The sequence below is a fragment of the Dermochelys coriacea genome, chromosome 14, assembly GCF_009764565.3.
Source record: "Dermochelys coriacea isolate rDerCor1 chromosome 14, rDerCor1.pri.v4, whole genome shotgun sequence".
NCBI classification, from domain to species: domain Eukaryota; kingdom Metazoa; phylum Chordata; order Testudines; family Dermochelyidae; genus Dermochelys; species Dermochelys coriacea.
The window spans coordinates 39,854,352-39,881,146 of record NC_050081.1 but is presented as its reverse complement, the minus strand read 5'-3'; the positions used below and the strand labels follow the sequence as shown (position 1 = coordinate 39,881,146).

The following is a 26,795-nucleotide window of genomic DNA, read 5'->3' as shown; positions in this document are numbered from 1 at the left end:
CCCCCCCCCCAAAATGGCATGAGGACTCCCCAGCACGAGGCTTGTGAGATGGGGCACAACCAGGATTCCTCACAGCACACCTCCCTCTAGTGCCAGCTGGGGAGACCGCATATTCAGGACCCACAGCACAGTCCCCCTCCCTGTCCCCCCCCCCATGGCAGGCCCCCCACAGCACAGCAGCCCCTAGCACCAGGCTGGATTTTGAGGTTCCACTTTGTTCTGGTTGCTGGTTATATCACACAGACCCCACCCCGTTACACAACCCCAACTGCATGCCTGATTCATGGGCCAGAAGGGGCCGGGCATGGGGTTATGTAACCTTCCATGGGCAGGGGGATAAAAGCAGCCCCATATCTGCCTGGTGCCCAAATGCATGGGAAGAGCTGGGTCACACCCCAAACTCTCCACCCAAGTGAGTCTGCAGGGTGATGGAGCAGCTGGGGGCAGAGAAGGGATGGGGAGAGGGAGTGATGGGGGGGTTCAGAGTCTGGGGGTGTCTTGGGATTTGGGGTGCACCTGAGAGCTGATCCTGCTGGGCTGGGGGGACTGATGGGTACGGGGACCTACAGGCTGGGCAGGTTGTGCCCCAGGTTCTCTGGCCTTGGCTGGGTGGGGCGGGGGTGTCTGGGGGGTGGCTTTTTCATCACCAGCCTGAGTTCCTCCCTGCAGCTTCTGCCACGACACCTCTCACAATGCTACTGCGAATGGCCCCACTCCTGCTCCTGGCCCTGGCACAGGGGCTCTGGGGAGAGAGGTGAGTGGGGGGCTCTCCCCACACTGCAGAGGGTGGTGGAGGGAACATCCCCAAACCCCTCCCCCAATGCCTCAGAGTATGGAGATTGATCCCTGCACAAATCCCCTGGGGGCAACAGCACCCCCAGGGTGATGGGACCAATCCCAGGAGGGCTGTACACCCTAACTATCCCCATCTGGTTCTGCAGGGAGAAGCCTAAATTCTGCAGGGAAGTCACCGAATGTTTCACCTTTGACCTCATCTGCAACAGCTCTGACTACGAGGTGAGGGTCAGTTGTGGCGGAGGGAAAACCTGCTAAAATACCCCCTCCCGAGATGGCCAGTTCCCCCCACCCTGGGGCTGGATTGGAGCCTGTGCCTCCAGCGGGGAAAGGACCCCCATCTCATTCCCCACCCTCTGGAGCCAGCCAGCCCCCCTGAAGCTGGGAGGGAGGGGGTTGGAGGGATGGGTCAGGAAGCATGGGAAGGTATTGATCCCACTCCCATGCTCCTGTCCGTCCTCCCCCCCCAGGCCCGGCTTTACCCCCCCTCGGCCTGGGTCAGCACCCGTGTGAACAACACGTACACAGCCGCCAAGACCACCGGCTTCTGGCGCGTCCTCCACTCATCCAGGGCCGGAACCAGCTGGCTAAGGTGACCCCCACAGCCCCTCTGCCCCCAACCTCAGACTCCACCCCTAGAGAACCCACAGCTCCCCAACCCCCACACATAACCCCCCTCCTAGAGCCCCTAGAACACGCACAGCCCTGCTCCACCCATATGCCCCTCTGCACCCTCAACCATAGCCCCCATCTCCCTCCCACGTCCCCCACAGCCTTCTCCCATGGGGTCCCTACAGGCCCCCACCCTCATAGTGACCCCAAGGCCCCCCAAAACCATCCCTCAGAGACCCTGTAACAACCTGAGAAACTCCTTCCTAGGTCCCCAGGGGCTAAGGGGAGGGACATAGGGGGTTGGGACACCCCTCCTGCTCTCTGGGGCTGCTTCATCTTTAATGAGCCTTGGTTGAACAGGGACAGAAGAAAAGGGGGTCTCTACCCTCCCCCTGGAGCTGGCTGCAGTTGAGGGGGGCTGGGGATTGGGGGTGGTCCTGGGGAGGGGAGGACTTCTGGATTCTGAGCAAACATGACACACACATGGCAGGTGTGAAGATCCCTGCTGTGAGTGACTCCCCACCAAACCACTGAGTGACCTCACCCCCACATGGCTCCCCACTGAGCCTGCTGTGAGTGACCCCCATCCCCACAACTGCTCCCTACCAAACTTGCTATAAGTGACCCCTCACTGTCCCATCTACTCACTGAACCTGCCGTGAGTGACCCACAACCCAGCCTGGCTGGGGACTGACCATCAAACCCCGCTCTGACTGGGGCTGTCGCACCCCCCCCCACACACACACACACACCAGCCTGGCTGGGGCTGACACCCTCTCTCTGTGTCTGGCCCAGGTTTTCATCGAGGGGTTCCCTGCTCTGTCCACCTACGTTCGCTCCTTTGGGGGGTGGCTCACGGACGCCAATCGAGGGACCCACATCCGGGCCCTTGATGCCTCCCTGGGGAGGGATGCCCGGCACTTCAACCACTCCTGGCCCTACTCGGCCGGCTACAACAGGTGCTACAACTCCCCGGGGTGCTGGGGCGGAGCAGGGACCAGCATTCCCCAGGGCGCAGCAGCAGGGCCAACTGCAGGGGAGCAACCCCCTGAGTCAGGCACCAAACCGCCAGGCGCTTGGCCCCAAACCCGGGGCCTTTGTAAAGGGGTGGGAAGTTCGTGGGGTGACCAGATATCCCGATTTTATAGAGACAGTCCCAATATTTGGGGCTTTGGCTTATATACGCTTCTTCCCCCGCATCCCGATTTTTCACACTTGCTGTCTGGTCACCCTAGGTGTTGGTGGGGTTGCCCTGAGCTCCCCCCACCATCCTGCTGGGACAGTATCACCCATGCCCCTAGACATAGTGGGGGAGCGGATTCTGCCCCCCCAATCTGCCTGTCCTCCCCCACCCCGCAGCCCCTCTCTGCTCCTCCTCAGGCTCTTCATGCCCCCTCCCAAGCCTGGGGGTGGGGCTGCAGCAGGCCCCTCCTCCCCTTCCAGGCTGGGGAGGGGCAGCTCCAGGGACTCTTTAACTCCCCCGCCACCCCTCAGAGCAGCGGGGAGCAACAAATTTACCTGTTAAACGGGGGGGGGGGGGAGGATACATTTACCTGTCACAGCAGCAGCTGGCCGGGGGGGGAGAGGGGGGAAGGAGTTAGTAGGGGGCCGAGTTCACCTGTTACATTAGGAGTTGTGGGGAGGGTAGGAGGGCAGATTTCCCTGTTACATTGGGATCTGGGGGGAAGGGAATTGTGGGGGGAGGACAAGTTCTAAGGGGATGTTATTAGAGAGGGTGCAGGTTTCCCTGTTACCCCAGGAACCGGGTGGGATTAGTGGGGGGCAGGTTTCCTTGTTACCCCAGGAGCTGGGGGGATTAATGGGGGGTCAGTTAGTGGGGGTTCTGGGGTAGGTTAGTGGGGGCAGGTTCTCCTGTTACCCCAGAAGCTGGGTGGGGGAATTGGGGGGCAGGTTTCCCCATTACAGCAGGTTCTTGGGGGAGGATTGGGGGTCAGGTTTCCCTGTTACCCCCAGTGCCAGAGGAATTAATGGGGGCCTGGTTTTCCTATTACAGCAGGTTCAGGTTAGTGGTGGGCCAGGTTTTCTTGTTACCCCAGAAGCTGGGTAGTGGGGATTGAAAGGGCAGGTTTCCCCCTTGCAGCTGGTTCTGGGAGGGATTCGGGGGCAGATTTCCCTTTACAGCGGGTTCTGGGAGTCCCCCAAGCCCTGACCCGCTCTATTGTTCCCGTCTCTCTGCAGCCCCATGAAGCTGTTCGACCGCCACAATGAGGTCTGGCGCCTGGCATGGGGTGGCCTGGGCTGTGCCCCAGAGTGAGCCCCCCAAATGTCACCCACTGGCATTGCAGCCCCACCAGGAGTGAAAAACCCAGCTCTCGATTCCGCCCCCCACGAGTGAGCTCCCAGTGAGCAGCCCCTCTCATCCCCCATAATAAAGCCAAGTGACCAAGACTGCCCTGTGTATGAGGCATGAATTCTGGTTGCTGCCCTAAAGCTGGATAGGCCAGGTGCGGGGGGGGTCCCCTGGCAGCTGCCCTAGTGGGTCACCAGAAGGGGGTGCGTGCTACGGTCTGTGGTAGCCCTGAACCCCAAAGAATTGGACCTGGGGAAGCAGAGAACAGGATCTGGACTGGAAGGAGGGAAGAAATGGGCATGGGAAGAGGGGCAGGGGGCATACCTAGGGGCTGGTCAGGGAGAGCGGTGGGGGAAGGCTCTGGCTGGGGTGGGAGATGTGGGGCGAAAGGAGGACCTGGGGAGATCAGGAGGGGGTGGGACTGCAGGGGAGGAGCGGGCCAGAGGGAGATGGAGGGGATCTGGGGGGCACAGGGGGCAGAGGGAGATGGGGGGGCAGTGGCTGGACAGGGCAGAGGGAGGAGAGCCTGGTGGAGGGAGATGGAGAGGCACTGGGGTGGTAGAAGGAAATGGGGGCAGGGCAGAGGGAGCTGGGAGCAGTGGGGGGACGGGCAGGAGGAGATGGGGGGCCAAAGGGAGCGGGGGAGCAGGAGGCGCTGGGGGGACAGGGCAGAAGGAGCTCGGGGGCAGTGGAGGGAGGGGCCGGAGGCAGAGGGAGATGGGGGGTAGTGGCCAGACAGGGTAGAGGGAGGGGAACCTGGGGGCGGGGCAAAGGGAGCTGGAGAGGAGCTGGGAGCAGTGGGCGGTGGGGGCAGGAGGAGATGGGGTGCAGTGGAGGGAGGGGGCGGGGCAGAGGGGGCCGGGCTGTGTCTATCTGTCTCGCCCGCTCCCCGAAAGCGAAAGTGGAAGCGGGGGGGGCGGGGGTTTCGGGTATTTCCATCCCGCCTCGCAGCCGCCATGACTTCACTCGTCCCCGTGGGGGCCCTGGCCCTGCTCCTGCCCGGTGAGTCGGGGGGGCTCCCCTCACCTGTCCTCGGACCTCCCCCCCCCGCAGCTCTCTGTCCACAGGACACACCTGCCCGCCTCGCAGGGCAACCTGACACTCCCCCGAAACACAGCCTCAGCCCCCCCCCGGGACACGGCTCCCCCCTGCCCAGGGACCCTGACCCCCTCCGCACTGACATGGCTCCACCCCCACCCAGGGACCCTGAGACCGCCCCCCCGCCAGACACAGCTCCACTCCCGCTCTGGGACCCTGCCCGCCCAACACACAGCGCCCCCAGGGCAACCTGAGCCTGTCCTGAGACGCGGCTCTCCCTCCTCCCCACACTCTGGGATCCTCAGCCCCCCGAGACACGGCTCCCCTCCCCCCCGCCCAGGGACCCTCAGTGTGAGGTGGGCTCCAGCCAGTGGGGGCAGGGCTGGGCTGTGTCTGTCATGGCTCCCCCCTGCCAGGGCAAGCTGAGCACCCCTGCGGACACAGTTCTTTCCCAGTCCTGACCTTCAACGCCCCACCCCACATGTCACTTGACCCTGAGAGGGCCCCTGAACTGCAGGGGGCTGTGCTCCCACAGGGTGTTTGGGAGGAAGGGGCCGTTTGTCTGGGTGTGGGGTGATGGGGCTGGGTGGGATGTGGAGGCACCTGCTGGTTATTGGGGGGGCAAGGGAGAAATCAGACCCTGGGGGGATGAGAGGTCATCTCTGGGGAGGGGCATCTCTTGAGGGTCCTGCCCTGGGGGAGGGGGCAATCTGGGGGCAATCTGGTGTCCCAGGGAGCTTTGGGGGTCCTTGTGTCTGCACTAACTGCCTGGCCCTGGCCCCTAGGGTTTGCTCTGTGTCTGGCTCTGGCGGGGCCCCCCTGGCTGAACTGCTGGTTCGTGGAGGAGGCTGGGGGGCGCATGGGGGTGATGCCGAGTTCCGTGACTCAGCGCCGGGCGCTGCTACTGCTGCGGGGGGTGAGAGGGGGGCTCCCCGAGACAGAGCCCGAGCTGCCCCCCGACCTGGAGCCAGGCATGGTTTTTGACATCACTGGTATGTACCCTTCCTCCCCCTCACTGGGCTCTCACACCCTGATCTTCCAGTGCCTGCCCCCACTACCACCCTGCTGCCCGGTCCTGCCCCACAGGACTACCACTACATCCCATCTTCCCCCCAGTGTTACCTCACCTGTCCACCACACCCTGCTCCTCCCCTCTGCTCCCCCATACCCGCTTCTTACAGCCCCCTCTTTTCCCCATCCTCCCCAAGTGCTCCCCCACTCCTCCACCCTGCCCCGCAGTGCCCTGCCACTCCCATGTCTGGCATGTCCCCCCATTTGCTTTCCTGTTCCTCACAACTGCCCCCCCATGGCCTCTCTCCCCTCAGATTCTGGGGGACCCTACATTGTATCCCCCTCCTAGCAACGGTGCGCATTGGGGTGTCCATGTCTCTCCCCCTGATTTCTTTCTCCCCTCCAGACCTTGCAGGGGCCCTGCACCGTGTCCCCCTCCCAGCGGGGGGGCACCCCAAGGATGGGGAGCTGCCCTCCTGTGAGATCAACGCCTACACACCACAGGAGGCCCACGTGCCCTGGGCAGCCGGCCTGACCCCCGAGCACCGCAGCCCCCTGGGCCTGGGGGGCCCCTGGTTCATCAGCAGCGTCCAGGCCCCGGCCAGGGGCTACGGAGTCAGCACTGTCCTCAAGAGTGAGGAGGCGACAACATCCCAGCAACCAGCGGTCATCATGGCAATTGGTAACCAGGGCGACTGGGAACGTAGGGTGGAAGCAGCCTCCCCCCAAAATCCTGCTGTGGGGACCCTCTCTTTCCTCAGGGCCCCAGGCTCCTTCCCTTGCCCCTACATCCTGCTGTGCTGCTCACAGCAGTACCCCCCCCAGGCACTGTCCGTGTGGCGCTCACAGCCCTGCCCTCCCTCAAAGCACTGTTCTTCATGGTGCTCACAGCCCTGACTTGTGCCACTGTTCCTGTGGTGTTCAAAGCACTACCTCTGAGGCATCATGCTCACAGTCCAAACCGTTCCCCATGGCACTGCTCCCATGGTGCTCACAGCCCTCCCCCTCCCCCATGGTACTCATGGGGCACTGTCCCTGTGGTGCTCACAATCTTGCCCCCCCCGGCATCATGCTCACAGTCCAAACCGTTCCCCATGGCACTGCTTCCATGGTGCTCACAGCCCTCCCCCTCGGGCACTGTCCATGTGGTGCTCACAACCTTGCCCCCCCGTGGCACTGCTTCCATGGTGCTCACAGCAGTAACACCCTCATCTCTGCCCCACAGCAGTGTTGTCCGTGTTCTCCCGCACCCCGCACCTGCACTCCCGCCTGGGCCGGGACGTGCTGCTGGACTGTTGCTTCACCGCACCACCTGGCCCATTCTCGGTGGAGTGGCGGTACCAGTACCGGGGTGCTGGGCGCGTGGTGCTGGCCTACGATGGGGTGTCAGGCCGAGCCCACGTGGCCGAGGCGGGGGCGCAACTGTTCCTGGAGGAGGGGAGGGCGGGCGCAGACACCAACGTGTCGCTGCGACTGCCCCAGGTCGGGGTGCGGCATGAAGGAACCTACATCTGCACCATCTACCTGCCCCACCTCCATGCCCAGCAGGCCCTGGAGCTGCGCATCACTGGTGAGTCTGGGGGGGCCTCCCGAGCTGCTGCCTCTGCTCCCAGCATGGGGGACATGGGTATGAGACTATCTTTGCACCCCACGGGTATCTTCCCCCCACCCCAGGCTAGTGATGCATGACTGATTTTGGGGAGGGGTCCCTGGACTGATGCTCCCACAGCCTGGGCTGTGAACTCCAATATTTACCCCCTTAGTTGGAGGGGTCCCAGAGTTCTCCACATTGACCCAGCACCCCCTAGGCTGTACAGGGCTGTATGGGACTGGTCTCTAATCCCGCCTTCCTCCCAGAGCCCCAGGTGGTGGCACTGTACCCCATGCCCCCCAGGAGATGAGGAAGGCCAGACTAGGTCGTAACTCATCTCTTCCTCTGAACCCACTTCCCCCCACCCCCAAGGTGACACTGCACCCCAACCCTCTGTCTGTGCCTCCCAGGGAGGAGAGACGCCGGGCTGAGCTCTACAGGCCCATATGGGACCAGTCTCTAACTCCCTCTCTCCTCAGAGCCCCCTGTGGTGACGCTGCGCCCTGACCCCCTATTGCTGGCCCCTGGGGCACCAGCTGAGCTGGCCTGTGAGGTCTCTGGCTATTACCCATTGGATGTGACGGTGAGCTGGCTGCGCCGGGGTCCCGGGGAGGCAGGGGGCGACCTGCTGGAGTACATGACTGAGACCTGGGAGTCAGGGCACCGGCGTGGCCCTGACAGCACCTACAGCCTGAGCAGCTTTGCCCGCCTGGCGCCCGTCCAGCCCCGCGACCACGGAGCCACCTACAGCTGCCACGTGACCCACGCCGCCCTGGCCACCCCTGCCCGGAGGAGCGTCCAGCTCCGCGTGGCAGGTGGGGACAGCAGGGGGACAGGGCAGGGGGCAATGGGAGAGGAGTGCAGGGATGGGGGACTCAGGGGAGCAGGGATGGAGTGGGGGCGGAGGGGAGATGGGGAGGGGGTAACACAGGGGTGTAGGGCAGGAAGGGGAGGGGTGCCATGGGGGAGGATCCGGGGGGGAGAAATGGGGAGTGTCTCTTGGTCTCATCCCCCATCTGCCCCAGGTGCCACGGGCCCCTCCCTGGAGGACGCCATTGGGATGTTCCTGGCTGCGTTCCTGCTCTATGGGCTCTTCCGCCTCCTAGGAAACAAGGGTGTGTGCCCCCCCATGTCACCTCCTCCCCCCATACACGCCCATCCCCACTGCCTCTATTGGGACAAGGATGTGTGCCTCCCCATGTCACTTCCCCTCCCCCCACTGCCCCTCATGTCACTGCCTCCCCCCATACACCCTGATCCCCACTGTCCCCCCGTTCTTCCCATTCACCCCAACCCCCCTGCCTCCTCCAGGACAAGGGTAGGTGCTGCCCTGCCCCTATTCACCCCATTGCCTCTCATACAGCCCCCAACCCTCCCACTCTCCCCATATGCCCCCCAGTCCCCATCCCCCCATACCACCCTCCATTGCACCCCCAACCATCCAGCCTCCTCTGCAACACCCCCCCATACTGCCACCCTATACACCCCTCAGCCCCCAGGTACCCTCCAACCAGCCCATTGCCTCCCAGACCACCCCCGTTCTCCTCCCCTGCATCTTCTGGGGAAGGATATGTACCCCCAGACCTCTGCTGCCCCTACTCCCCTCAGACCCCCTCTGCCTCCTTGCACCCCCCAATCTCACCCTGTATCCTCATGGACAGGGCTATATACCACCCGTACCCCCAGCCAGCCACTCTCCCCCACCTCCCTCCTACTCCTGTTCAGGGGAGCCAGGGTCTCACTCCTCTCTTGTTCCTTTTTCAGTCTGTCCATCCGGAGCTGAAGAGAAAAGCAAGGTAAATACCCCCCCACCCCCCAGTGCTCCTGCCCTGCTCCCCACAGCTCCCCACAGCGCCCCCTGTTGGGGGAGGCTGGGGCTGGAGCACCTGGTGTGATTCTTACCTGACTCTCTTCTCCCCGCAGAAATCAGAGTGAGACGTGCCCAGGGAAGCTGAGATTTTGGGGGCTGATCTGTGACCCCCAAAATAAGATTGTGAACCTCAGGACAGGAACCAGAGTTGGGGGCTTAATGGACAATAAACGTCTTCTCCAGTCCCCCTTCCCTGCACCTCCCGTGCTGTCAGCCAGGATCATGCCTCAATCCTCCCCCACTGTTTCCCCATCCCCTCTTGGCCTCCTCTCCCCACAGCACCCACCTCCCCTGCTGCCGGGGTCCCTCCGCCTGAGCCCCCCACCTCCACCTGTGCTCCCCCTACCGCCTGCCTCTCCCTGGGGGGCTGGACAAGTGGCCTGTTGTGTTTAAGGTTGGGGGGCTGTTGGTCTGCACTGCTACATGGGGGCTTCAGTCCCAGAAATAAAAATGTTTTGCTGTGACCCCCGTAACTCCGGCATGGGCGTCGTCATCTCTCAACACCCCTCCCCAGAGCCCCCACCCCCCAAGCAGAGGCCTCCTCTCCCCACCCAGCCCCACATGCCCTGCCCAAACTGCCCTCCCCAGTGCCCCATCTCCTTCTGCCTCAGCAAGAGACCTCCCCATCCCCTCACCCCACCTCCAGCTCCCCCATCCCTGAGACCTTCATAGCCAAGGCCAGTTGAGTTCAGAGAGTCGCCTCTCCCTAAGACCCAGGGCACATGGTCCCAAGGGTTCATGTCCAGTAGCAGAGAGTTCCACAGGCTCAGGGAGACGAAGCCTTTCCCTCCATCCTTACTACCCTTCGTTGCTCCTACTCTTCCGTTATGTTATGGGGTCTTGTATGTCCTGCTCTTTACTTCCCAGCTCTCCTCACTCTCTGAGCATTGCCCACGCTGGGTTCATACCCAGTGGGCTGGCACTGGAAGGGTGCAGTGGGGGTATGTGGGAGGTGTGACTTCCTGGCCGGAGGAAGACAGGAAGGCTGTCCCCATTGTTCAGCTTCCTCCCCCCCCTCCCCCCGGGAAGGAGGGAGAATGTAGGGACCAGAGGTTCCAGACTCCAGTGGAGGGGGAAATATATGGACTGGAGAGATGGGAAACACGGAACTGGACCCAGGGGAGGAATGTAGAGACTGGAGAGCTGGGAAACGTGGATGCAGATTCCGAGGGGAGGGGGAGAATATACAAACACGGGGTGGGGTGGAGTATATATACAGACTGGAGCGCTGGGAAACATAGAGCTGGATCCTGGGGGGGGAGGGGGAAGAATATACAAACCAGAGACCTGGGAAACGTGGATCTGGATTCCATGGGGAAGGGGAGAATATATACATACTTCAGAGTAGCAGCCGTGTTAGTCTGTATTCGCAAAAAGAAAAGGAGTACTTGTGGCACCTTAGAGACTAACAAATTTATTAGAGCATAAGCTTTCGTGAGCTACAGCTCACTTCATCGGATGCATTTGGTGGAAAAAACAGAGGAGAGATTTATATACACACACACAGAGAACATGAAACAATGGGTTTATCATACACACTGTAAGGAGAAAGAAAAGGAGTACTTGCGGCACCTTAGAGACTAACAAATTTATTAGAGCATAAGCTTTACATTTTCGTGAGATGCATCCGATGAAGTGAGCTGTAGCTCACGAAAGCTTATGCTCTAATAAATTTGTTAGTCTCTAAGGTGCCACAAGTACTCCTTTTCTTTTTGCGAATACAGACTAACACGGCTGCTACTCTGAAAACTGTAAGGAGAGTGATCACTTAAGATAAGCCATCACCCACAGCAGGGGGGGGGAGAGGAGGAAAACCTTCCATGGTGACAAGCAGGTAGGCTAATTCCAGCAGTTAACAAGAATATCAGAGGAACAGTGGGGGGTGGGTTGGGGGGGGAGAAATACCATGGGGAAATAGTTTTACTTTGTGTAATGACTCATCCATTCCCAGTCTCTATTCAAGCCTAAGTTAATTGTATCCAGTTTGCAAATTAATTCCAATTCAGCAGTCTCTCGTTGGAGTCTGTTTTTGAAGCTTTTTTGTTGAAGTATAGCCACTCTTAGGTCTGTGATCGAGTGACCAGAGAGATTGAAGTGTTCTCCAACTGGTTTTTGAATGTTATAATTCTTGACGTCTGATTTGTGTCCATTCTTTTACGTAGAGACTGTCCAGTTTGGCCAATGTACATGGCAGAGGGGCATTGCTGGCACATGATGGCATATATCACATTGGTAGATGCGCAGGTGAACGAGCCTCTGATAGTGTGGCTGAGGAAACTACAGTCCATTGGTAATCTTCCTAAAAACACCATCCTAGCCACTATGGATGTAGAAGCCCTCTACACCAACATTCCACACAAAGATGGACTACAAGCTGTCAGGAACAGTATCCCCGATACTGTCACGGCTAACCTGGTGGCAGAACTTTGTGACTTTGTCCTGACCCATAACTATTTCACATTTGGTGACAATGTATACCTTCAAATCAGCGGCACTGCGATGGGTACCCGCATGGCCCCACAGTATGCCAACATTTTTATGGCTGACTTAGAACAACGCTTCCTCAGCTCTCATCCCCTAATGCCCCTACTCTACTTGCGCTACATTGATGACATCTTCATCATCTGGACCCATGGAAAAGAAGCTCTTGAGGAATTCCACCATGATTTCAACAATTTCCATCCCACCATCAACCTCAGCCTGGACCAGTCCACACAAGAGATCCACTTCCTGGACACTACGGTGCTAATAAGCGATGGTCACATAAACACCACCCTATATCGGAAACCTACTGACCGCTATTCCTACCTACATGCCTCTAGCTTTCATCCAGATCATACCACTCGATCCATTGTCTACAGCCAAGCGCTACGATATAACCGCATTTGCTCCAACCCCTCAGACAGAGACAAACACCTACAAGATCTCTATCATGCATTCCTACAACTACAATACCCACCTGCTGAAGTGAAGAAACAGATTGACAGAGCCAGAAGAGTACCCAGAAGTCACCTACTACAGGACAGGCCCAACAAAGAAAACAACAGAACGCCACTAGCCATCACCTTCAGCCCCCAACTAAAACCTCTCCAACGCATCATCAAGGATCTACAACCTATCCTGAAGGACGAGCCATCGCTCTCTCAGATCTTGGGAGATAGACCAGTCCTTGCTTACAGACAGCCCCCCAATCTGAAGCAAATACTCACCAGCAACCACACACCACACAACAGAACCACTAACCCAGGAACCTATCCTTGCAACAAAGCCCGTTGCCAACTCTGTCCACATATCTATTCAGGGGATACCATCATAGGGCCTAATCACATCAGCCACACTATCAGAGGCTCGTTCACCTGCGCATCTACCAATGTGATATATGCCATCATGTGCCAGCAATGCCCCTCTGCCATGTACATTGGCCAAACTGGACAGTCTCTACGTAAAAGAATGAATGGACACAAATCAGACGTCAAGAATTATAACATTCAAAAACCAGTTGGAGAACACTTCAATCTCTCTGGTCACTCGATCACAGACCTAAGAGTGGCTATACTTCAACAAAAAAGCTTCAAAAACAGACTCCAACGAGAGACTGCTGAATTGGAATTAATTTGCAAACTGGATACAATTAACTTAGGCTTGAATAGAGACTGGGAATGGATGAGTCATTACACAAAGTAAAACTATTTCCCCATGGTATTTCTCCCCCCCCAACCCACCCCCCACTGTTCCTCTGATATTCTTGTTAACTGCTGGAATTAGCCTACCTGCTTGTCACCATGGAAGGTTTTCCTCCTCTCCCCCCCCCCCCCCCCCCCCCCCCCGCTGTTGGTGATGGCTTATCTTAAGTGATCACTCTCCTTACAGTGTGTATGATAAACCCATTGTTTCATGTTCTCTGTGTGTGTGTATATAAATCTCTCCTCTGTTTTTTCCACCAAATGCATCCGATGAAGTGAGCTGTAGCTCACGAAAGCTTATGCTCTAATAAATTTGTTAGTCTCTAAGATGCCACAAGTACTCCTTTTCTATATACATACTGGAGCAGTGGGAAACATGGAGCCGGATCATGGGACGAAATACGAAGCTGGATCCCAAGGGGAATATAAGGACTGGTTTCAGAGTAGCAGCCGTGTTAGTCTGTATTCGCAAAAAGAAAAGGAGTACTTGTGGCACCTTAGAGACTAACAAATTTATTAGAGCATAAGCTTTCGTGAGCTACAGCTCACTTCGATGAAGTGAGCTGTAGCTCACGAAAGCTTATGCTCTAATAAATTTGTTAGTCTCTAAGGTGCCACAAGTACTCCTTTTCTTTATAAGGACTGGATAACTGGCAAAACGGAGCTGGATCTCTGGGGAGCAGAAAATACAAAAAATGGAGATTCGGGAAACGTGCATCCAGGGGACAGAGCCCATAGCGCGTCTGCCCCAGGTTCTGGGTCTCTCTGGCCTTGGCTCCGTTCCCAGGCAGATCTGGTCTGGGCTTTAACTCTCTGCAGTCCTCTGGCTCCTCTCTGGGCTTTGCAGCTCTCTGCTCTGATTTCAGAGTAGCAGCCGTGTTAGTCTGTATTCGCAAAAAGAAAAGGAGTACTTGTGGCACCTTAGAGACTAACAAATTTATTAGAGCATAAGCTTTCGTGAGCTACAGCTCACTAAATGCATCCGATGAAGTGAGCTGTAGCTCACGAAAGCTTATGCTCTAATAAATTTGTTAGTCTCTAAGGTGCCACAAGTACTCCTTTTCTCTCTGCTCTGAGTTTCATGTCACTTCCTTTCCAGGTGTACTCCACTCCAGGATTTCGGTCTCCCCAGCAGGCTTTGCTCTGGGCTGTGCCGTTCTGGCTCCGATCCTCCCACTGCACTGCTGCCGGCTTTGCTCCCGGCTTTACGGTTTCCTAGAGCCAGTCCAGGCTGATACAGCTCCGGGCTTTGTGCCTCTCCACGAGTTCCAGCTCCGGGCTTTCCGTCCTGCCCCACTTCCAGCCCCTCCCTGGCTCCAGCTCTGGGCTTTCTGTCTCTCTGGCTCCAGGCTCTGTCCAGCTCCGTTCCGTCTGTGCCAACTCCAGCTCCGGATTTCTCTCTCTCCGGCCCCTGGCTCCACCCCGTCCTCCCCTCCTACCCAGCTCCGGGCTCCACAGCTCCGGAGTTTCCACCCAGCCTGTTCTAGGGCGTAGCAGGGAGCCGGGTGCCCGAGGGGAGAAGGGACCTTCCCACCCGCAGCCTGGCACCCAGGTGGGCGTGCACTGGGAGAGCGGGGTGCAATGGAGGGTATGGGAAGAGGTGCAAGGGGGTGCTAGGGAGGGGTGAAGTGGGGAATATGGGGGTGTGGGGGAGCAGGGGAGGAGTGCTGTGGGGGTGTTGGGCAGGGAAGGGGGTGCAGTGGGGAATATGGGGGTGTAGGAAGGGGAGGGGTGCAGTGGGTATGTAGGAGGGTGAAGTGGGAGGAAGTGGGGAGCGGGAGGGAGGGGGACAAAGTTCCCCCAAATATTTCCTGCTCCTGGAGAAGTTCTAACTTCCCTCCCATGTCCTTCCGTTTCTGCCCCTCTCTTTCTCAGTCCTGGACCTCGCCTGACACCCCCCTCGCACGGCAGTAGGGGGGCAGCCCATGACTCCTCCGTGGGGCTGAGACGTCCCCTCCCCCCATGCTGCCCCGCTCGCTGCGCCATCTGCTGGAGGGGGCCCGGCTGGAGCTGGGGGAGGAGCAGGGGGTCACTCTGAGCGGGTACCGGAGCTGGCCCCCTGACCCCCTGCAGCCACAGGTGAGGAGGGATGGGGAGGGATTGGGGTGGGGAGGAGCAGGTGAGGTGGGGATGTGGGGAGGGAGCATGTGAGGGGGGAGCAGGGGGCAGGCTGGGGGGGCACCGGGGGATGGGTCATAGGAAGGTGTGCGCTGGGGGCGGGCATGGGGGAAGGGGTGGCTGCCCCGTGGGGTTGTGTTGTGGGGGTAGCTTGGGCGTTGCTGGTAGCAGTCGGAGAATGAGGGGTTAGAGGGGATGTGGGGTCACACCCTTGTGTGTGGCTGAGGGGGAGGTTCTGTGTGGTGTTGGGTCACTCGGGTGTGAAGGGGGGGTGTTGTGGGGTCACACCATTGTGGGTGCATGTGGTACACGGGGGGGGCTGTGGAGCTGTGTGTTGTCTGATGTGTGTGGTGGGGTCACACCAATGAGGGTTTGTGGAGCTGTGTGTTGGGAGGGGCGTGTTGTAGTGTCACACCCTTGGTGCATGTGGTGGCACATTGTGTGTGTTGTGAGGTCACACCTGTGTGGGTTTGCGGAGCCATGTGTTCTCAGGTGTATGTGGTGGGGTCACACAGTTGCGTGTGGAGCGCGGTCATGAGGGGCATGTCGTTGGTAGTTGAGGTGTGTGTGATTGTTGGCTTTGCTGGTAGTTCTGCAGCTTGCTCAGGGTGTGGTTGTGTGGGGTGTTTGGGGGCTGTGTGTGCATGTGGTTGGGCGGTGTCTGTGTTGTGAGCTATTTGTGAGGCGTGAGTGACTGGGGTGCTGGGAGTGTGGTGTAGGGCAGTGAGCGGCTGGTGCTGTGGTGAGGGGCAGTGTGGGGCTTGGGTGTCAGTGAGCCCTGAGATGTCCCTTCACTTCCTGTCCCAAATTCCCATTGGTCCCCAGCAGCCATGTCCCACTCAGAGGTGGCTGCCGCTCCTTGGGGTCATAAGGCTCAGGTGAGTGCCCCCTCCCGAGGACACACCCAGCCCCTGCAGTGGGGGGCAGGGCAGGTAACCTGGCAGCTGCAGGGTTTGGCAGGGCAGGTTTGGGGAAGTGCCTGGGGGGGCAGGGCTGGAGCGGGAGGGGCTGGAGCAGACAGAGAAGGCGGAAGCAGTACTGGGAGGGAGACGGAGAGAGAGAAACTGGGGCAGACAGACCGGGGAAGGGGAACAGGACAGACAGACGGGGGAGGGGAGGGGTGTAGGGGGAACGGGGGTGTGGAGGGGGACAGACTGACAGGAGTGTAGGAGGGGTTTCTTGTTGGGGGTGTGTGTGAGAGACTGGGGAGGCGGGAAGGGTGTTTGTCTGTCTGTCTGCCCTGGCCTGCGTGTTTGGGAGGTTCACTGGGTCCCACGGTGCCCTCTCCCCCTGCACCCCCACCCTGCTGTCTATGCCCCTGAAGCCCCGCTATGCCCCCTAACTCTCCCACGCTGCCCCCCAGCCCTACGCACCCCGAACTCCTGCCTGGGCCCACAGGCCAGTCCCATAGGGCTGTGGGGTTTGGGGGGGCTCAGCTGGGTGATTCCCTCCCCCACACGCCCCACCCCAGTGAGAGTCATGCCCTGGGGTGGGGCTGAGTGAGACCCGGTGAACCTCTTCAACATACGTGCACCTTGGGGTGGGGTGGTGACCACCATCTGTCTGTCCCCACCCATGTATCCAGATGCCCCCTAGAGTGCTCCCTCTGCCTGAGGGGAGGGGGCAGTTCCTGGGGGGGTTGGCGGGGGCTATGCCCCAGTAGGCAGCAGGAGGGGGTCTCTGTTCAGGGGGTGGGGGGGCTGATGAAGGTTTTCCTGCGGCTGGGGGCATGCCTGGAGCCGGGAGGTCAGGAGGGAGGGGGGCTGTCCCGGACACGGTGGTACTGTCTGCCTGTCAAGGTGAGTGTGTGTGTGGCGGTGGGGGGCAGCTCCTAGTCAGCTGGGTAGGGGATATCCAGGAGGGCGGCTGGAGTAGGGGGAGGGGGATGAGACTCCTACAGTTGGAGGGGGCGGGGGGTGGAGAGCAGTGATATCTGGGGTAACCCTCCCCTCTCCCCAGCCCCCAGTGACCCTGATGGAGGAGACCGAGGAGGGAGCAATCTACACAGTGACCACACGCCGGTCTGGGGGCGCCCAGCAAGGGGTGAGTGGGGGGCAGGTCGGCTCTGATGACCTCTCTTTCCCCCAGGCCTCAACGGTATGGGGGGGGCGTATCCAGACTGATTGATGGTCTCCCCACAGGCCCGGGGGGGTCATGGAGCCAGGCCGGGTCACTGAGGGGTAAGTGGGGGGCTGTCCAGGCTGACTGACGCTCTCCCCACAGGCCCCGGGGGGGTTTTGGAGCCAGGCCGGGTCACTGAGGGGTATGTGGGGGGCTGTCCAGGCTGACTGATGCTCTCCCCACAGGCCCCGGGGGGGTCATGGAGCCAGGCCGGGTCACTGAGCAGAATGGGGGGGGGGTCCAGGCTGATTGACGGTCTCCCCACAGGCCCTGGGGAGGGCAGGCAGCCAGGCCCGCTCACTGAAGGCCGGGTCGCTGGTCCGGCTGGTTCGGCACCTGCTGGAGGCCCAGACGCTGGGCGATGCCACCTACGTCCCTGCCTTCCTGATCACCTACCGGGTGTTCGCCCGCCCCCCCACGGTGCTGGGGCTGCTGCTCGACAGGTGACGGGGTGGAGGGGGCGCAGGATGCTGGGGGAAAGTGGAGGGGGAGGAGGGGGTGCAGGACATGGGGTAAGTACAAGGGTGATGGGGGTGCAGGACACTGGGGGGAAGTGGGGAGTGACTAGAATTGGGATTATGGGGGAGATGTCAGGGCAGAGGGGATGGGGGGACACAAGGGGGGAGTTGGGCCCCATGGGGGGATGAGAGGGAAGGGCTGCGACCCGGCGGGGGGCGGTTAGGGGGCATGAAAATGGGAAAAGGAGTTGTCAGGGTGTGGGGAGGGGAGCGCAGGGGCAATGGCAACCCCCTGACCCGGTCTCTCCCTCAGGCTGGAGGAGGTCGGGGCACTGGAGCTGGGCCCCATTTCCCAGGAGACGGCTGAGCTGCAGCGGTGAGTGACCCCCCCCAGCCGCCACCCACCCCAACTTCCCTTTTCCTGGCCATGTCCCCCATTCATCCCCATCTCCCCCCAGGGCCTTCTCCTCGGTGATGTGCTCCTGGCTGGACGGGTACCCTGAGGATTTCGGGGGGGGCTTGGACCCTGGCCTGGTGGAGCGACTGGGCCGGAGCCTGCAATGTGCCCTGGGACAGGACTCTGAGGCTGAGAGACGCCTGCTCGCCCTACGGGGGGTGCCGGAGGGGCACAGCAATGGAGGTGAGGGGGGCTGCAGGTGGGGGAAGCCTGCAGGGGGGCAGATGGATGGGGAAGGATTTGGTTGGAGAGGAGTGGGGAAGCCGGGGGGGCAGGCAGATGGGGGTGGGGGCAGATGGGAGGGGGTACTGGGGTAGAGGGGAGGGTCTATCTGTGGGGCAGGCTCCCCGCCCTCCGCTGGATCTAACACTGCCTCCTCCCCCCTGCAGGGGAGCTGGAGGAAGAGGAATTGGGGGAAGATGGCCCCGAGGGGGGTATGAACCCTAGGGGGGACCCTGACCTCCTCGACATCCTGACCTTCCAAGCTGACCATGTGGCTGCTCAGCTGACACTGGAGGAGGCGGTGAGTGTGTGTGGTGGGGGGGCTGTACCCCAGGGGCCCCCATGTCAGGGTATATGGGGGAGGGGGACTCTGTTTAGGTTACAGGGTGTGGGGGTGCAGGACATCCCAGGAGATGTTCCTGTGGGTAAGTGAGAGATAAGGGACACCCCTAGCAGTGGGTGGGGGTCAGGGAGCAGCCCCCCATTAACCCCTGCCCCCCACCCCCAGGCGCTGTTCCTGCGGGTCGTGCCCTACCAGTGCCTGGGCTCACTCTGGTCTCAGCGGGACAAGAAGGGGCGGGAGCGGGACTGCCCCAGCGTCCACGCCACAGTGCGCCAATTCAACCGCCTGGCAGGGGCCGTGATCCACTCCTGCCTGGCGGGGCCGGGGCTGCGCCCCCAGCAGCGGGCCCGCATCCTGGAGAAATGGATCCATGTGGCTGAGGTGAGTGTGGGGCCAGAGCTCAGCCCCTCGGGGTTGGGGTCACCATGCTGCGTCCGGCCCCCGGCTTGTGGGAAAAGAGCAACCTCTGACCTCAGCTCTGCTCCCAATACCAGCCAGGCCCTCCCGACCCCTCAGCCCCTGAGCCAGCCCAGCCCCTGCCCCCGCCCTGCAGTTCCATGGGAGCTGGCCCCCCCTGAGCCAGGCCAGCCCAGCCCCTGCCCTGCAGCAGCGTTGGAGCTGGCCCCATGACCCCGACTGCTGTGCCCCCAGGAGTGCCGCGCCCTGAGGAATTTCTCGTCTCTCTGTGCCATCATCTCCGCCCTGCAGTCCAGCCCCGTGCACCGGCTCAAGCGGACCTGGGACGAGACCGCCAGGTGGGGCTGGGCTGGCGGGGGGGGGTGGAGCTGGGTGGTCAGGATGTGGGGGGGCAGCATCTCAGGGGTCACTCATCCCCCCCCCCCCCTCGCTTTCCCCACCAGGGATGTGCTGCGCAGCTATGAGGAGCTCTGCACCATCTGCTCTGAACAGGATAACTACAGCCTGAGCCGGCAGCTGCTGTTCCAGGTGAGGGGCCGCCTGGCTCCTGTGCCCTCCCATCTTGTCTCCCAGCTCCTGTGCTGCCTCCCAGCTCCTAGCACTCTATCCTGCCCCCTGGCTCCCAGATCCCCATACTGCCCCCTATCCACCTCCTCCCCATGGCCCCCTAATGTCCCCCTCTCCCATCTTGCCCCCGCTTCCTTCTTCTGCCCCCTCCCTACCCAGCTGCCCCATCGTGACCCCCAACCCCTAGGTCTTCTGTATCCGCCCTCATCCCCGACACCTTCCCATGTCTCATTGTTCCTCCCTGCGCTCGAACCCTGTGCCCTCTCTCACATTCCTCTGACCCCCCAGGAGGGCACCTCCAAACCGTCTGGTGCCGACCCTGCCCCCCGCCGGCAGCCACGGAGACCCCAGGAGCAGCGCCCAGTGGTGAGTGGGGGAAGGGGGGGCTGCAGTGATGAGTAAAGATGCAGGGGCACAGGATGGGGGGGCTGTCCCATCCCTGTTCTTCCCCTCCAGCGCACGGGGGGGCAGAGGTGGGGGGGGATACTGGGGGCATGGTGGGCTTGGGCAGCCCTGGTTGGGATATATGGGGCACTGGGTGGGGGATATGTGGGGGGGGGCCCAGTGGTTTGGGTTGGAGGTGTGGTTTGTGTGAGGGTACATGTGGGGGCTGGAGGGGGGGCACTGGGGCCTGGACTGGAGGTGTGGTTTGTGTGGGGCTATATGGGGGACTGGAGGGAGCATGGCAGCCATGGGGGGCCTAGGCAGGGTGCTGTGGGGTGGGGGCATTGTCAGTCATAGCATATGTGCAGGCAGCTGGAACAGCCTCACCTGCCCCAGAGGTCTCAGCCAAAATCACACACCCTATTCCCACCACCGAGGTGTTGGTGCAGCACACAGGGAAACCGAGGCACACATTATTCAGGCAAAACAGTAAAACTCACATAGGTTCAACAGTAAGACTAACATACAACATAACAAGGGAAAATCCCCACTTCGTCACAGCAGGGTGCTGCAGGGTGGGGGGTTGGCGGTGTGGTTTGTGCAGGGCTATGTGTGGGGCTGGAGGGGTGCATGGTGGGGCACAGTGGGGGCTATGTGGGGGGCTGGAGGGTGCATGATGGGTGGGGTGCTGCGGGGGGGGGTTGGCGGTGTGGTTTGTGCTGGGCTATGTGCGGGCTGGAGGGTGCACGGTGGGGTGGGACACAGTGGGGGATATGTGGGCGGCTGGGGGGTTGACTGCCCGCTCTCTGACTCCCTGCTCTCCCCAGGGTGTGGTTCCGTACCTGGGCACCTTCCTGCGAGACCTGGTGATGCTGGACACAGCAATGAAGGACGAGCTGGAGGTGAGACCCGGGGGTGGGGGGGTGATCCAGGACCTTGTTAGGGGTGGGGGCCAGGCTCGGGGAGGGGCTGGGGGGCCAGGCATGAGGGGCGGTGGGAGGGGCCAGTGGGACGGGGGCAGGCAGGCCATGGGGGAGCACGTGTGCAATGGGGGGCCAGGCAAGGGGACAGGAGAGCAGTGGGGAGGCAGGCTGGGGGAGGGATGGGGGGCCAGGCACATGTGGGAGTTGGTCACGGGGCTCATGGCACCTCTCGTTTCTCTGGCAGAATGGATACATCAACTTCGAGAAGCGGCGCAAGGTACCGGGCTGTGCCAGGGCTGCTGGGCTCCCTCCGCGTCTGGCTTGGGGCTCCCCTCTATCGCTCTCTGCCTCCCCCCGGTACAGCCCCCCTCTATCGCTCTCTGCCTCCCCCCACTGGGTACAGCTCCCCCAGGCTCTCTAAGCTCCCCCCCACCCCAGTACAGCCCCCTATGCTCTCTGTGCGGTCCCCCCCGCTGGTTACAGACCCTGGGCTCTGTGCCCCCCTTCTGTCCCCCAATATAGCCCCCCCACTTTCTGTGCTGCCCCCCAGTATAGCACCCCCCTGCTCTATGCCCTGCTGCCCTGTTATAGCCCTGCTGTCTGCAGTGTCCCCCCACCCATGTAACTGCCTCGCTCTGTGCCCCCAGGAGTTTGAGGTGCTGGCCCAGCTGCGTCTCCTGCAGTCCATGTGCCGCAACTACACTGTCCAGCCCAGCTCCCACTTCCAGCGCTGGCTGCGGGCACTGCCCCCCCTCTCTGAGGCATACAGGTAGCGGGGGGGGGAGGAGCGTCCCCCCGCGGCTGGGGCGGGCGGATGGGGCTTGTAGGTGCTGCATGAAGTGGTTGCTGCATGTAGGGAATTGTTTGCATGTAGGGTTGTGTAGTGTGGGGGTTGTGTAAGAGGAGTGTGTAGAGTTTTGGGGGGATATTGTGTGTTGTGTAGGGGGTGTGGGTAGAGGAGTTTGGGGATTGTGTAAGGAGTGTTGCATGTAGGAGAGGGGTGTGTGTGTAGAGGAATTTGAGGAGGTTGTGTGTATTGTGCAGTTCTAATCCCCCTCTCCCAACAGTCACAGTCTCTCCTGTGAGATCGAACCCCCTGGGGAGGCCCCAACCCCCCAGCGGCCCCTGAAGCCCACCCTGGTCATCACCCACTGCACAGAGTGAGTATGGGGGGGGCAGAGCTGAGGCACGACTGAGGGAGGGGGAACTGGGGGGCTGGAGGGATGGGGAGGGCTCAAGGGGTGAAGGTTGGTGGGGCTGAAGGTAGCAGCCCCCATTAAATCCATCTGTTACCTCCCCACCTCCAAGGCTGCTGAGCTCTGTGGGGAACCCTCTGGTCTCCTGGGAGAGGCCCAGCTCCCATGAGGGGCCCCCTGGCTGCTGCCACGACCTGCTGCCACCCCCCCGTGGCCCCACGCAGCTGCTGTCTCGCCTGGTGCAGGTGAGAGACCCCCCCCATTACCACTTCCTCCCCCTGCCTGATCTCCCCCCCCAAGGCCTGCACCCCATCTCCTGTCCCATTCCTCCCCCGCCCTGTCCCCCTCATCCCTTCCTCAATCCCAGCCCCTCGCCATCCCCAGTCACCTCCTCTGCGTTTCCGCAGCACATGAAGTGGTCATCAGTCTCAGCGCTGGACACAGCTCCTGAGGACGTGGCTCCCTTGGCTGGGGGCCTCTCGCCTCCCACCCCCACTGCGGGGGGCTTTCCCCAGGGGCACCGGCGGTCGGCTTCCTGTGGCTCAGCCTTCCCTGCCCCTCCCACCCGGGAGCCCGGGCCCCCCCACCCTGACTGCTGCATTATCCGCGCCCGCATGGCCCTGCACAACGGCAGCCTCTACAAGAGCATCCTGGTGAGCACCGGACACCTGGATCCTGTCCCCAGGGTGGAGGCTAGGAGCCAGGACTCCTGGGTTGTCAATCCTGCCCTGTCTGTCTTGCTGTGACACTTTCCTGCTGCAGTCTTAGCCTGGCCCACCCACTAAACACAATTAGTTTAGTTAGGGAACCCCCGCTTTTCCCCAGGGTGACCCTAATCTCACAGCTGCTATGGAGAGGGGGCAGCTGGTCCCCTGACTCACTGTCTCTCCCTGGGGGGAGGGGCTGCCCCATTGTGTGTCTGGTGTGAACAGGCTGGACCCCTACATGTCTGTGTGGGGCTGTGTTGTGTGTGCGCCTTGTCACAGGGGGCGGGGGTGTGGGGCTTTCTGGGATGTCTGCTGGGATTTGCTGCATTCTCCCAGCTTTGTGTGTTGTGCACGAGGCATGTTTTTGTAGCTGCACTTGTGTTATCTCTGTGGGGTGATCACTTCCCTGTACGTGGTGATGGTCGCAGGGGCGCCTGGTCTGGCTCTGTTGTGGAAAGTGGGAGTTGTGTGTTGTGTTGCTGTAGGTAACCAGCCAGGACAAAACCCCATCTGTCATCGCCAAGGTGCTGGAGAAGCACGGCCAGGAGCAGGGGGCTGCCCCCCAATTCCAGCTGGTCCAGCTGCTGCCTGAGGGGAAAGGTGAGGGGGGCAGGGGAATTGGTGTCCCTGGGGTAGGGATTGGGGGGCCCATTGGGGGGGTTGGGGAACCCATAGTGATGAGGGGTCTCCAAAGGAGTCCCTAGGGAGCTGGGGTCCCATGAGTGGGTGGGGGGTCCCTATTCCCAAACTGCCCTCACACCCTCTTTCCCTGCAGAGCTGACCTTCCTGCCTACAGCCAACATCTTCTATGCCATGAATGGCTCCAGCTTGGACTTTGTGCTGCGCCCCAAGGGCCCTGGGGAAACTCCCCTGCCTCCCAGTGCTGCCCTCCGCAGGGCTGAGCTCAGCGCCACCTTCCCCAAGATCAAGGCCACCGGCCGCAAGCTCGCCAGGGCCCTCTTCTGATGGTGAACCCCGAAACTGCCCTGGGGCTTCCTGGGCTGGAGGAAAGGAAGTGACCTGCGCCTGGGCTCTGGGGAAGGGAATTGGAGCTGCACAGGGCCTAGGACTGTCTGCTTGGCCTGGGGCTACCTTCATCTCCCCCTGCACCAGGCTCTGGTCTGCCCCAGGACTGTCCTGGGGCGGGCAGCCAGCTGCCTCAGGGCCATGACCTAAGTATCTTGAAATGGGTGATGTCCTGACAACCCCTCCCCCTCCAAACTCCAGTACATACTTCCTATCCACCCCGGAGGTACAGTTGGGGGGAGGGGTGCGACTGGGGCAGTGACCCCACTCTCCCACAGCCTGGCCTCACCCCTGCCAGAAGGACTCTGCAGCAGAGGCCAGGGTGGTAATTCCCCTCTAGATGCAAGTGGGAAGTGGGGTGCCCCTGCCAGTGCCAAGATGGCAGCTTCTCAGGGACTCAACTGGAGATGGGGGGAAGGACTGTGTGATCCAAGCCCTGCAGGGGCAGCTGATTTCCTCCCCCCCATCACTGTATTAGGGGACTTGTGGCCCCAGCCCTCTTTGCTGTAACACTAATGCAATAAAGACACTAGAAGCAGCTGGCAGAGAGCTGTGTCTCTGGGGAGGTGGGGGGGGGGCAGTATCTGCCTGGCACAGCACAGCCAGAGAACCCAGGAGAAAGCAGAGGGGACAAAACTCAGGGCAGGTCAGAGCACAGGCTGGGAGCAGCAGTGGCCCCAGGCCAGTGAGTGGATACCAAGGGGTAGGGGGCACAGAGGGCCAGGTGCCATCAGTTTTGTGCATCACCTCTTTATTTCAAACAGCAAAAAACTTAAATACAGCTCCCCCCTGCCCCAAAGATCCAGCTTCCCCCCCACCCAGCACCAGCTCATGCCTTAGCTGACCCCTTGCCCTGGGCTCGCTGATACTCCTGCTGCAGCCGGGCCAGCACCTCCCTCTGCTGTTCCGCCTTCTTCTCAGACTCCTGCATCTGCAGCTCATAGCGCTTGCTGTGGGGGGGAAGGGGAGAGTGAGATGGGCCTAGAACCCTCCCCCAAGCTCAGGCCCCTATCTGCCATAGGGCTGGATCAAAGCCAGTGAACCCTAGAGGAGAAGGGCTCATTCCTCATCCTAAACCAGCCAGTGCCCTTGTGGGGCAGGGGGCCAGCCCACCACATAGGAAACCCCACTTCCCCACACACATACATACATCTCCCCAGCGATATAGTCCAGCCGCTTGCTGACTGTGGCTTTAGCCTCGTCCATGTCCTGTTTCACCAACACCGGGCCAATCAGCTTGTAGACCGTGTTGGTCACATCCAGCAGCCCCAGCTCCTGTGGGGGAGCAGAACAAGGGGAGGTGAGGGGCAGGGAAGGGAGGGAGAGTACAGAGTTTGGGGGCAGGGTGCACTCACCTCCTTGACAATGTTGTTCTCAGTCAACTGTGCCTCCAGTTTCTGCCGTGCTGCCATGGACTTGCTGAGATCTGAGGGGCACACACAGAGGGACTCCATGAGCTCCAGGGCTGCAGCCCCATAGGGGGCACCAGAGACCTCTGCCCACATCACAGCCCCCCAGAAATCAACCTGCTCTCTCTTATATCGCAGCACAGGTGAATAACCCCCAGGGGTCTGCAGGAGGAGATGACCCAACTTCCCTCTGCCCACAGGGGGGGTTCTGCAGGCCAGTGGCTGGGGGTCTCTGCCAGTGCTCAGGTACAGGCAGAAGGGTCAGGTGGCAGGGGAGCTCTCCCCACGGGGATCAGAGCCCTCAGCCTGTCAAGCCAGCTCCTTCCCCAGCCTGTGTAATTGCATTAGGAGTAACTGGGGGAAAGAGAGTCGAAGGGGGGCTCAGGGCTGTGGGGGGCGGAACGTGGAGGGTGCAATGAAAGATCCCGGGGGGGGAGGAAATCGGAGGAACGGGCAGTTTGTTTGTCCGGGGGGGGGGAGCAGGGGCCCTGGGAGGAGGTCAATGGGCTGCTGGAACCCCAGAGGGGGGAAAGGGTGGGAGATGGACTGTGGCCCGGGCCTGCGGGGGCTGGGGCGGCGGGAGGGGGAGGGGCCGGTACCTTTCTGCAGCTGCTGGTATTTCTCCAGCTCACCCTGCAGCTTCTTCTGGATCAGGTCCGCCATGAGGGTCGGGTCCGCCTGCGGGGGGAGGGGGTTAGAGCGGGGGGGCATGGTCTCTTCCCCCGCCCCCTACCGAGCGCCCCCCACCCCGAGCAGCACCTACCGCTCCCCGCAGCTCCGGCGCTGAGCCCCGCCCCGCTCCGCGCGTGCGATCTCTCGACCCGGCTTCCGGTACAGTCCACTTCCGCCGGAGGCCGCGGTGCACCATGGGATTTGTAGTCCGGCCTCTGAGTCCCTCCGCTTCCTCCCCCGCGGGTTCCGGACCAATTCGGGGGCGCAGGTCCCGGCCCTCCTGTCTTGGGGAAAGGGAAGACGGGACAGAGAGACTAGCCTTCCAGTTCCGCCCGCTTCCAACATGGCCGCCGGCTGGGGGGGGCCTTGAAGGGTAGCTCACTTCCGCCTCTTTCCAAGATGGCCGCGGGCTCATGCGAGAAGAAGATTAAGCTACTTCCGCCTTTTTCCAATATGGCTGCATCGCTAGCCGGGGGAATGCGCCTATTTCCGCCCTGTTCCAAGATGGCGGCCACCCGTGCCTGAAATGGGAAGTTTCAGAGTAGCAGCCGTGTTACTCTGTATTCGCAAAAAGACAAGGAGAACTTGTGGCACCTTAGAGACTAACACATTTATTTGAGCATCCGATGAAGTGAGCTGTAGCTCACGGAAGCTTATGCTCAAATAAATTTGTTAGTCTCTAAGGTGCCACAAGTTCTCCTTGTTTTTTTTTGAAATGGGAAGGAAACTACTTCTGCTCCATTCAAAGATGGCGGCGGCTCCTGGGTCAGGGCGGGAAGTTAGTAACCTGCCTGGGCCCATGTAATTAAAGCCTGAAGCCCCCCAGGCCCAGAGCAGGAGCACAGGAGACATGAGATTCACATG

At 61.0% G+C, this 26,795-nt stretch overlaps 4 protein-coding genes across 11 annotated transcripts; 3 read left to right on the top strand and 1 right to left on the bottom strand.

Moving 5' to 3' along the window:
* Positions 1 to 93: 93 nt before the first annotated feature.
* On the top strand, positions 94 to 3,816 carry LOC122456682 (heme-binding protein 2-like). The gene is given in 7 exon segments (XM_043497265.1): positions 94 to 412; positions 670 to 754; positions 942 to 1,017; positions 1,266 to 1,356; positions 1,359 to 1,472; positions 2,198 to 2,366; positions 3,607 to 3,816. Coding segments are annotated over 7 exon segments (699 nt in total). The 5' UTR covers positions 94 to 324; the 3' UTR covers positions 3,683 to 3,816.
* A 667-nt stretch (positions 3,817 to 4,483) lies between these two features.
* On the top strand, positions 4,484 to 9,705 carry LOC119842575 (TAP binding protein). Of its 2 annotated transcripts, XM_038370921.2 has the most exons (8): positions 4,484 to 4,720; positions 5,542 to 5,748; positions 6,174 to 6,449; positions 6,993 to 7,337; positions 7,838 to 8,173; positions 8,384 to 8,473; positions 9,123 to 9,154; positions 9,282 to 9,705. In XM_038370921.2, exons 1-8 carry the CDS (start codon positions 4,675 to 4,677, stop codon positions 9,291 to 9,293), a joined length of 1,344 nt encoding a protein of 447 aa, XP_038226849.1. In that variant the 5' UTR covers positions 4,484 to 4,674; the 3' UTR covers positions 9,294 to 9,705. The 2 variants fall into 2 exon arrangements, with proteins under 2 accessions (XP_038226849.1, XP_043353150.1); XM_043497215.1 differs by lacking the exon at positions 5,542 to 5,748 and having other exon boundaries at positions 4,588 to 4,720.
* Positions 8,553 to 24,388, top strand: RGL2 (ral guanine nucleotide dissociation stimulator like 2). 7 transcript variants are annotated; one of them, XM_043497196.1, is made up of 19 exons: positions 8,553 to 8,580; positions 14,868 to 14,990; positions 16,989 to 17,072; positions 17,418 to 17,593; positions 17,922 to 17,984; positions 18,067 to 18,248; positions 18,455 to 18,588; positions 18,796 to 19,011; positions 19,282 to 19,385; positions 19,491 to 19,575; positions 19,903 to 19,980; positions 20,826 to 20,900; positions 21,166 to 21,198; positions 21,569 to 21,690; positions 21,989 to 22,081; positions 22,230 to 22,362; positions 22,525 to 22,770; positions 23,310 to 23,424; positions 23,600 to 24,388. In XM_043497196.1, exons 1-19 carry the CDS (start codon positions 8,557 to 8,559, stop codon positions 23,788 to 23,790), a joined length of 2,277 nt encoding a protein of 758 aa, XP_043353131.1. In that variant the 5' UTR covers positions 8,553 to 8,556; the 3' UTR covers positions 23,791 to 24,388. The 7 variants fall into 7 exon arrangements, with proteins under 7 accessions (XP_043353131.1, XP_043353129.1, XP_038226819.1 ...); XM_038370888.2 differs by lacking the exon at positions 8,553 to 8,580 and adding an exon at positions 13,942 to 14,463 and having other exon boundaries at positions 14,787 to 14,990; XM_043497194.1 differs by lacking the exon at positions 8,553 to 8,580 and adding an exon at positions 13,937 to 14,463 and having other exon boundaries at positions 14,787 to 14,990; positions 19,282 to 19,575.
* A 196-nt stretch (positions 24,389 to 24,584) lies between these two features.
* PFDN6 (prefoldin subunit 6) lies at positions 24,585 to 26,261 on the bottom strand. The gene is made up of 5 exons (XM_038370986.2): positions 26,023 to 26,261; positions 25,859 to 25,937; positions 25,206 to 25,276; positions 25,001 to 25,125; positions 24,585 to 24,800 (listed from the first exon to the last, which is right to left on the bottom strand). The coding sequence occupies exons 1-5, from the start codon at positions 26,125 to 26,127 to the stop codon at positions 24,680 to 24,682; spliced, it is 501 nt and encodes a 166-aa protein (XP_038226914.1). The 5' UTR covers positions 26,128 to 26,261; the 3' UTR covers positions 24,585 to 24,679.
* Between the last annotated feature and the right edge of the window lie 534 nt (positions 26,262 to 26,795).

Coding starts and splice junctions, on each gene's coding strand:
- LOC119842575 (XM_038370921.2), top strand. CDS start 4,675: ATGACTTCACTCGTCCCCGTGGGGGCCCTGGCCCTGCTCCTGCCCG. Junction 5,749..6,173: donor CATGGTTTTTGACATCACTG/GTATGTACCCTT, acceptor TCTCCCCTCCAG/ACCTTGCAGGGGCCCTGCAC. Junction 6,450..6,992: donor AGCGGTCATCATGGCAATTG/GTAACCAGGGCG, acceptor TCTGCCCCACAG/CAGTGTTGTCCGTGTTCTCC.
- RGL2 (XM_043497194.1), top strand. CDS start 14,874: ATGCTGCCCCGCTCGCTGCGCCATCTGCTGGAGGGGGCCCGGCTGGAG. Junction 17,594..17,921: donor CTGGGGCTGCTGCTCGACAG/GTGACGGGGTGG, acceptor TCTCTCCCTCAG/GCTGGAGGAGGTCGGGGCAC. Junction 22,082..22,229: donor GTCATCACCCACTGCACAGA/GTGAGTATGGGG, acceptor CCCACCTCCAAG/GCTGCTGAGCTCTGTGGGGA.
- PFDN6 (XM_038370986.2), bottom strand. CDS start 26,127: ATGGTGCACCGCGGCCTCCGGCGGAAGTGGACTGTACCGGAAGCCGGG. Junction 25,277..25,858: donor ATACCAGCAGCTGCAGAAAG/GTACCGGCCCCT, acceptor TGTGCCCCTCAG/ATCTCAGCAAGTCCATGGCA. Junction 24,801..25,000: donor GACTATATCGCTGGGGAGAT/GTATGTATGTGT, acceptor TCCCCCCCACAG/CAAGCGCTATGAGCTGCAGA.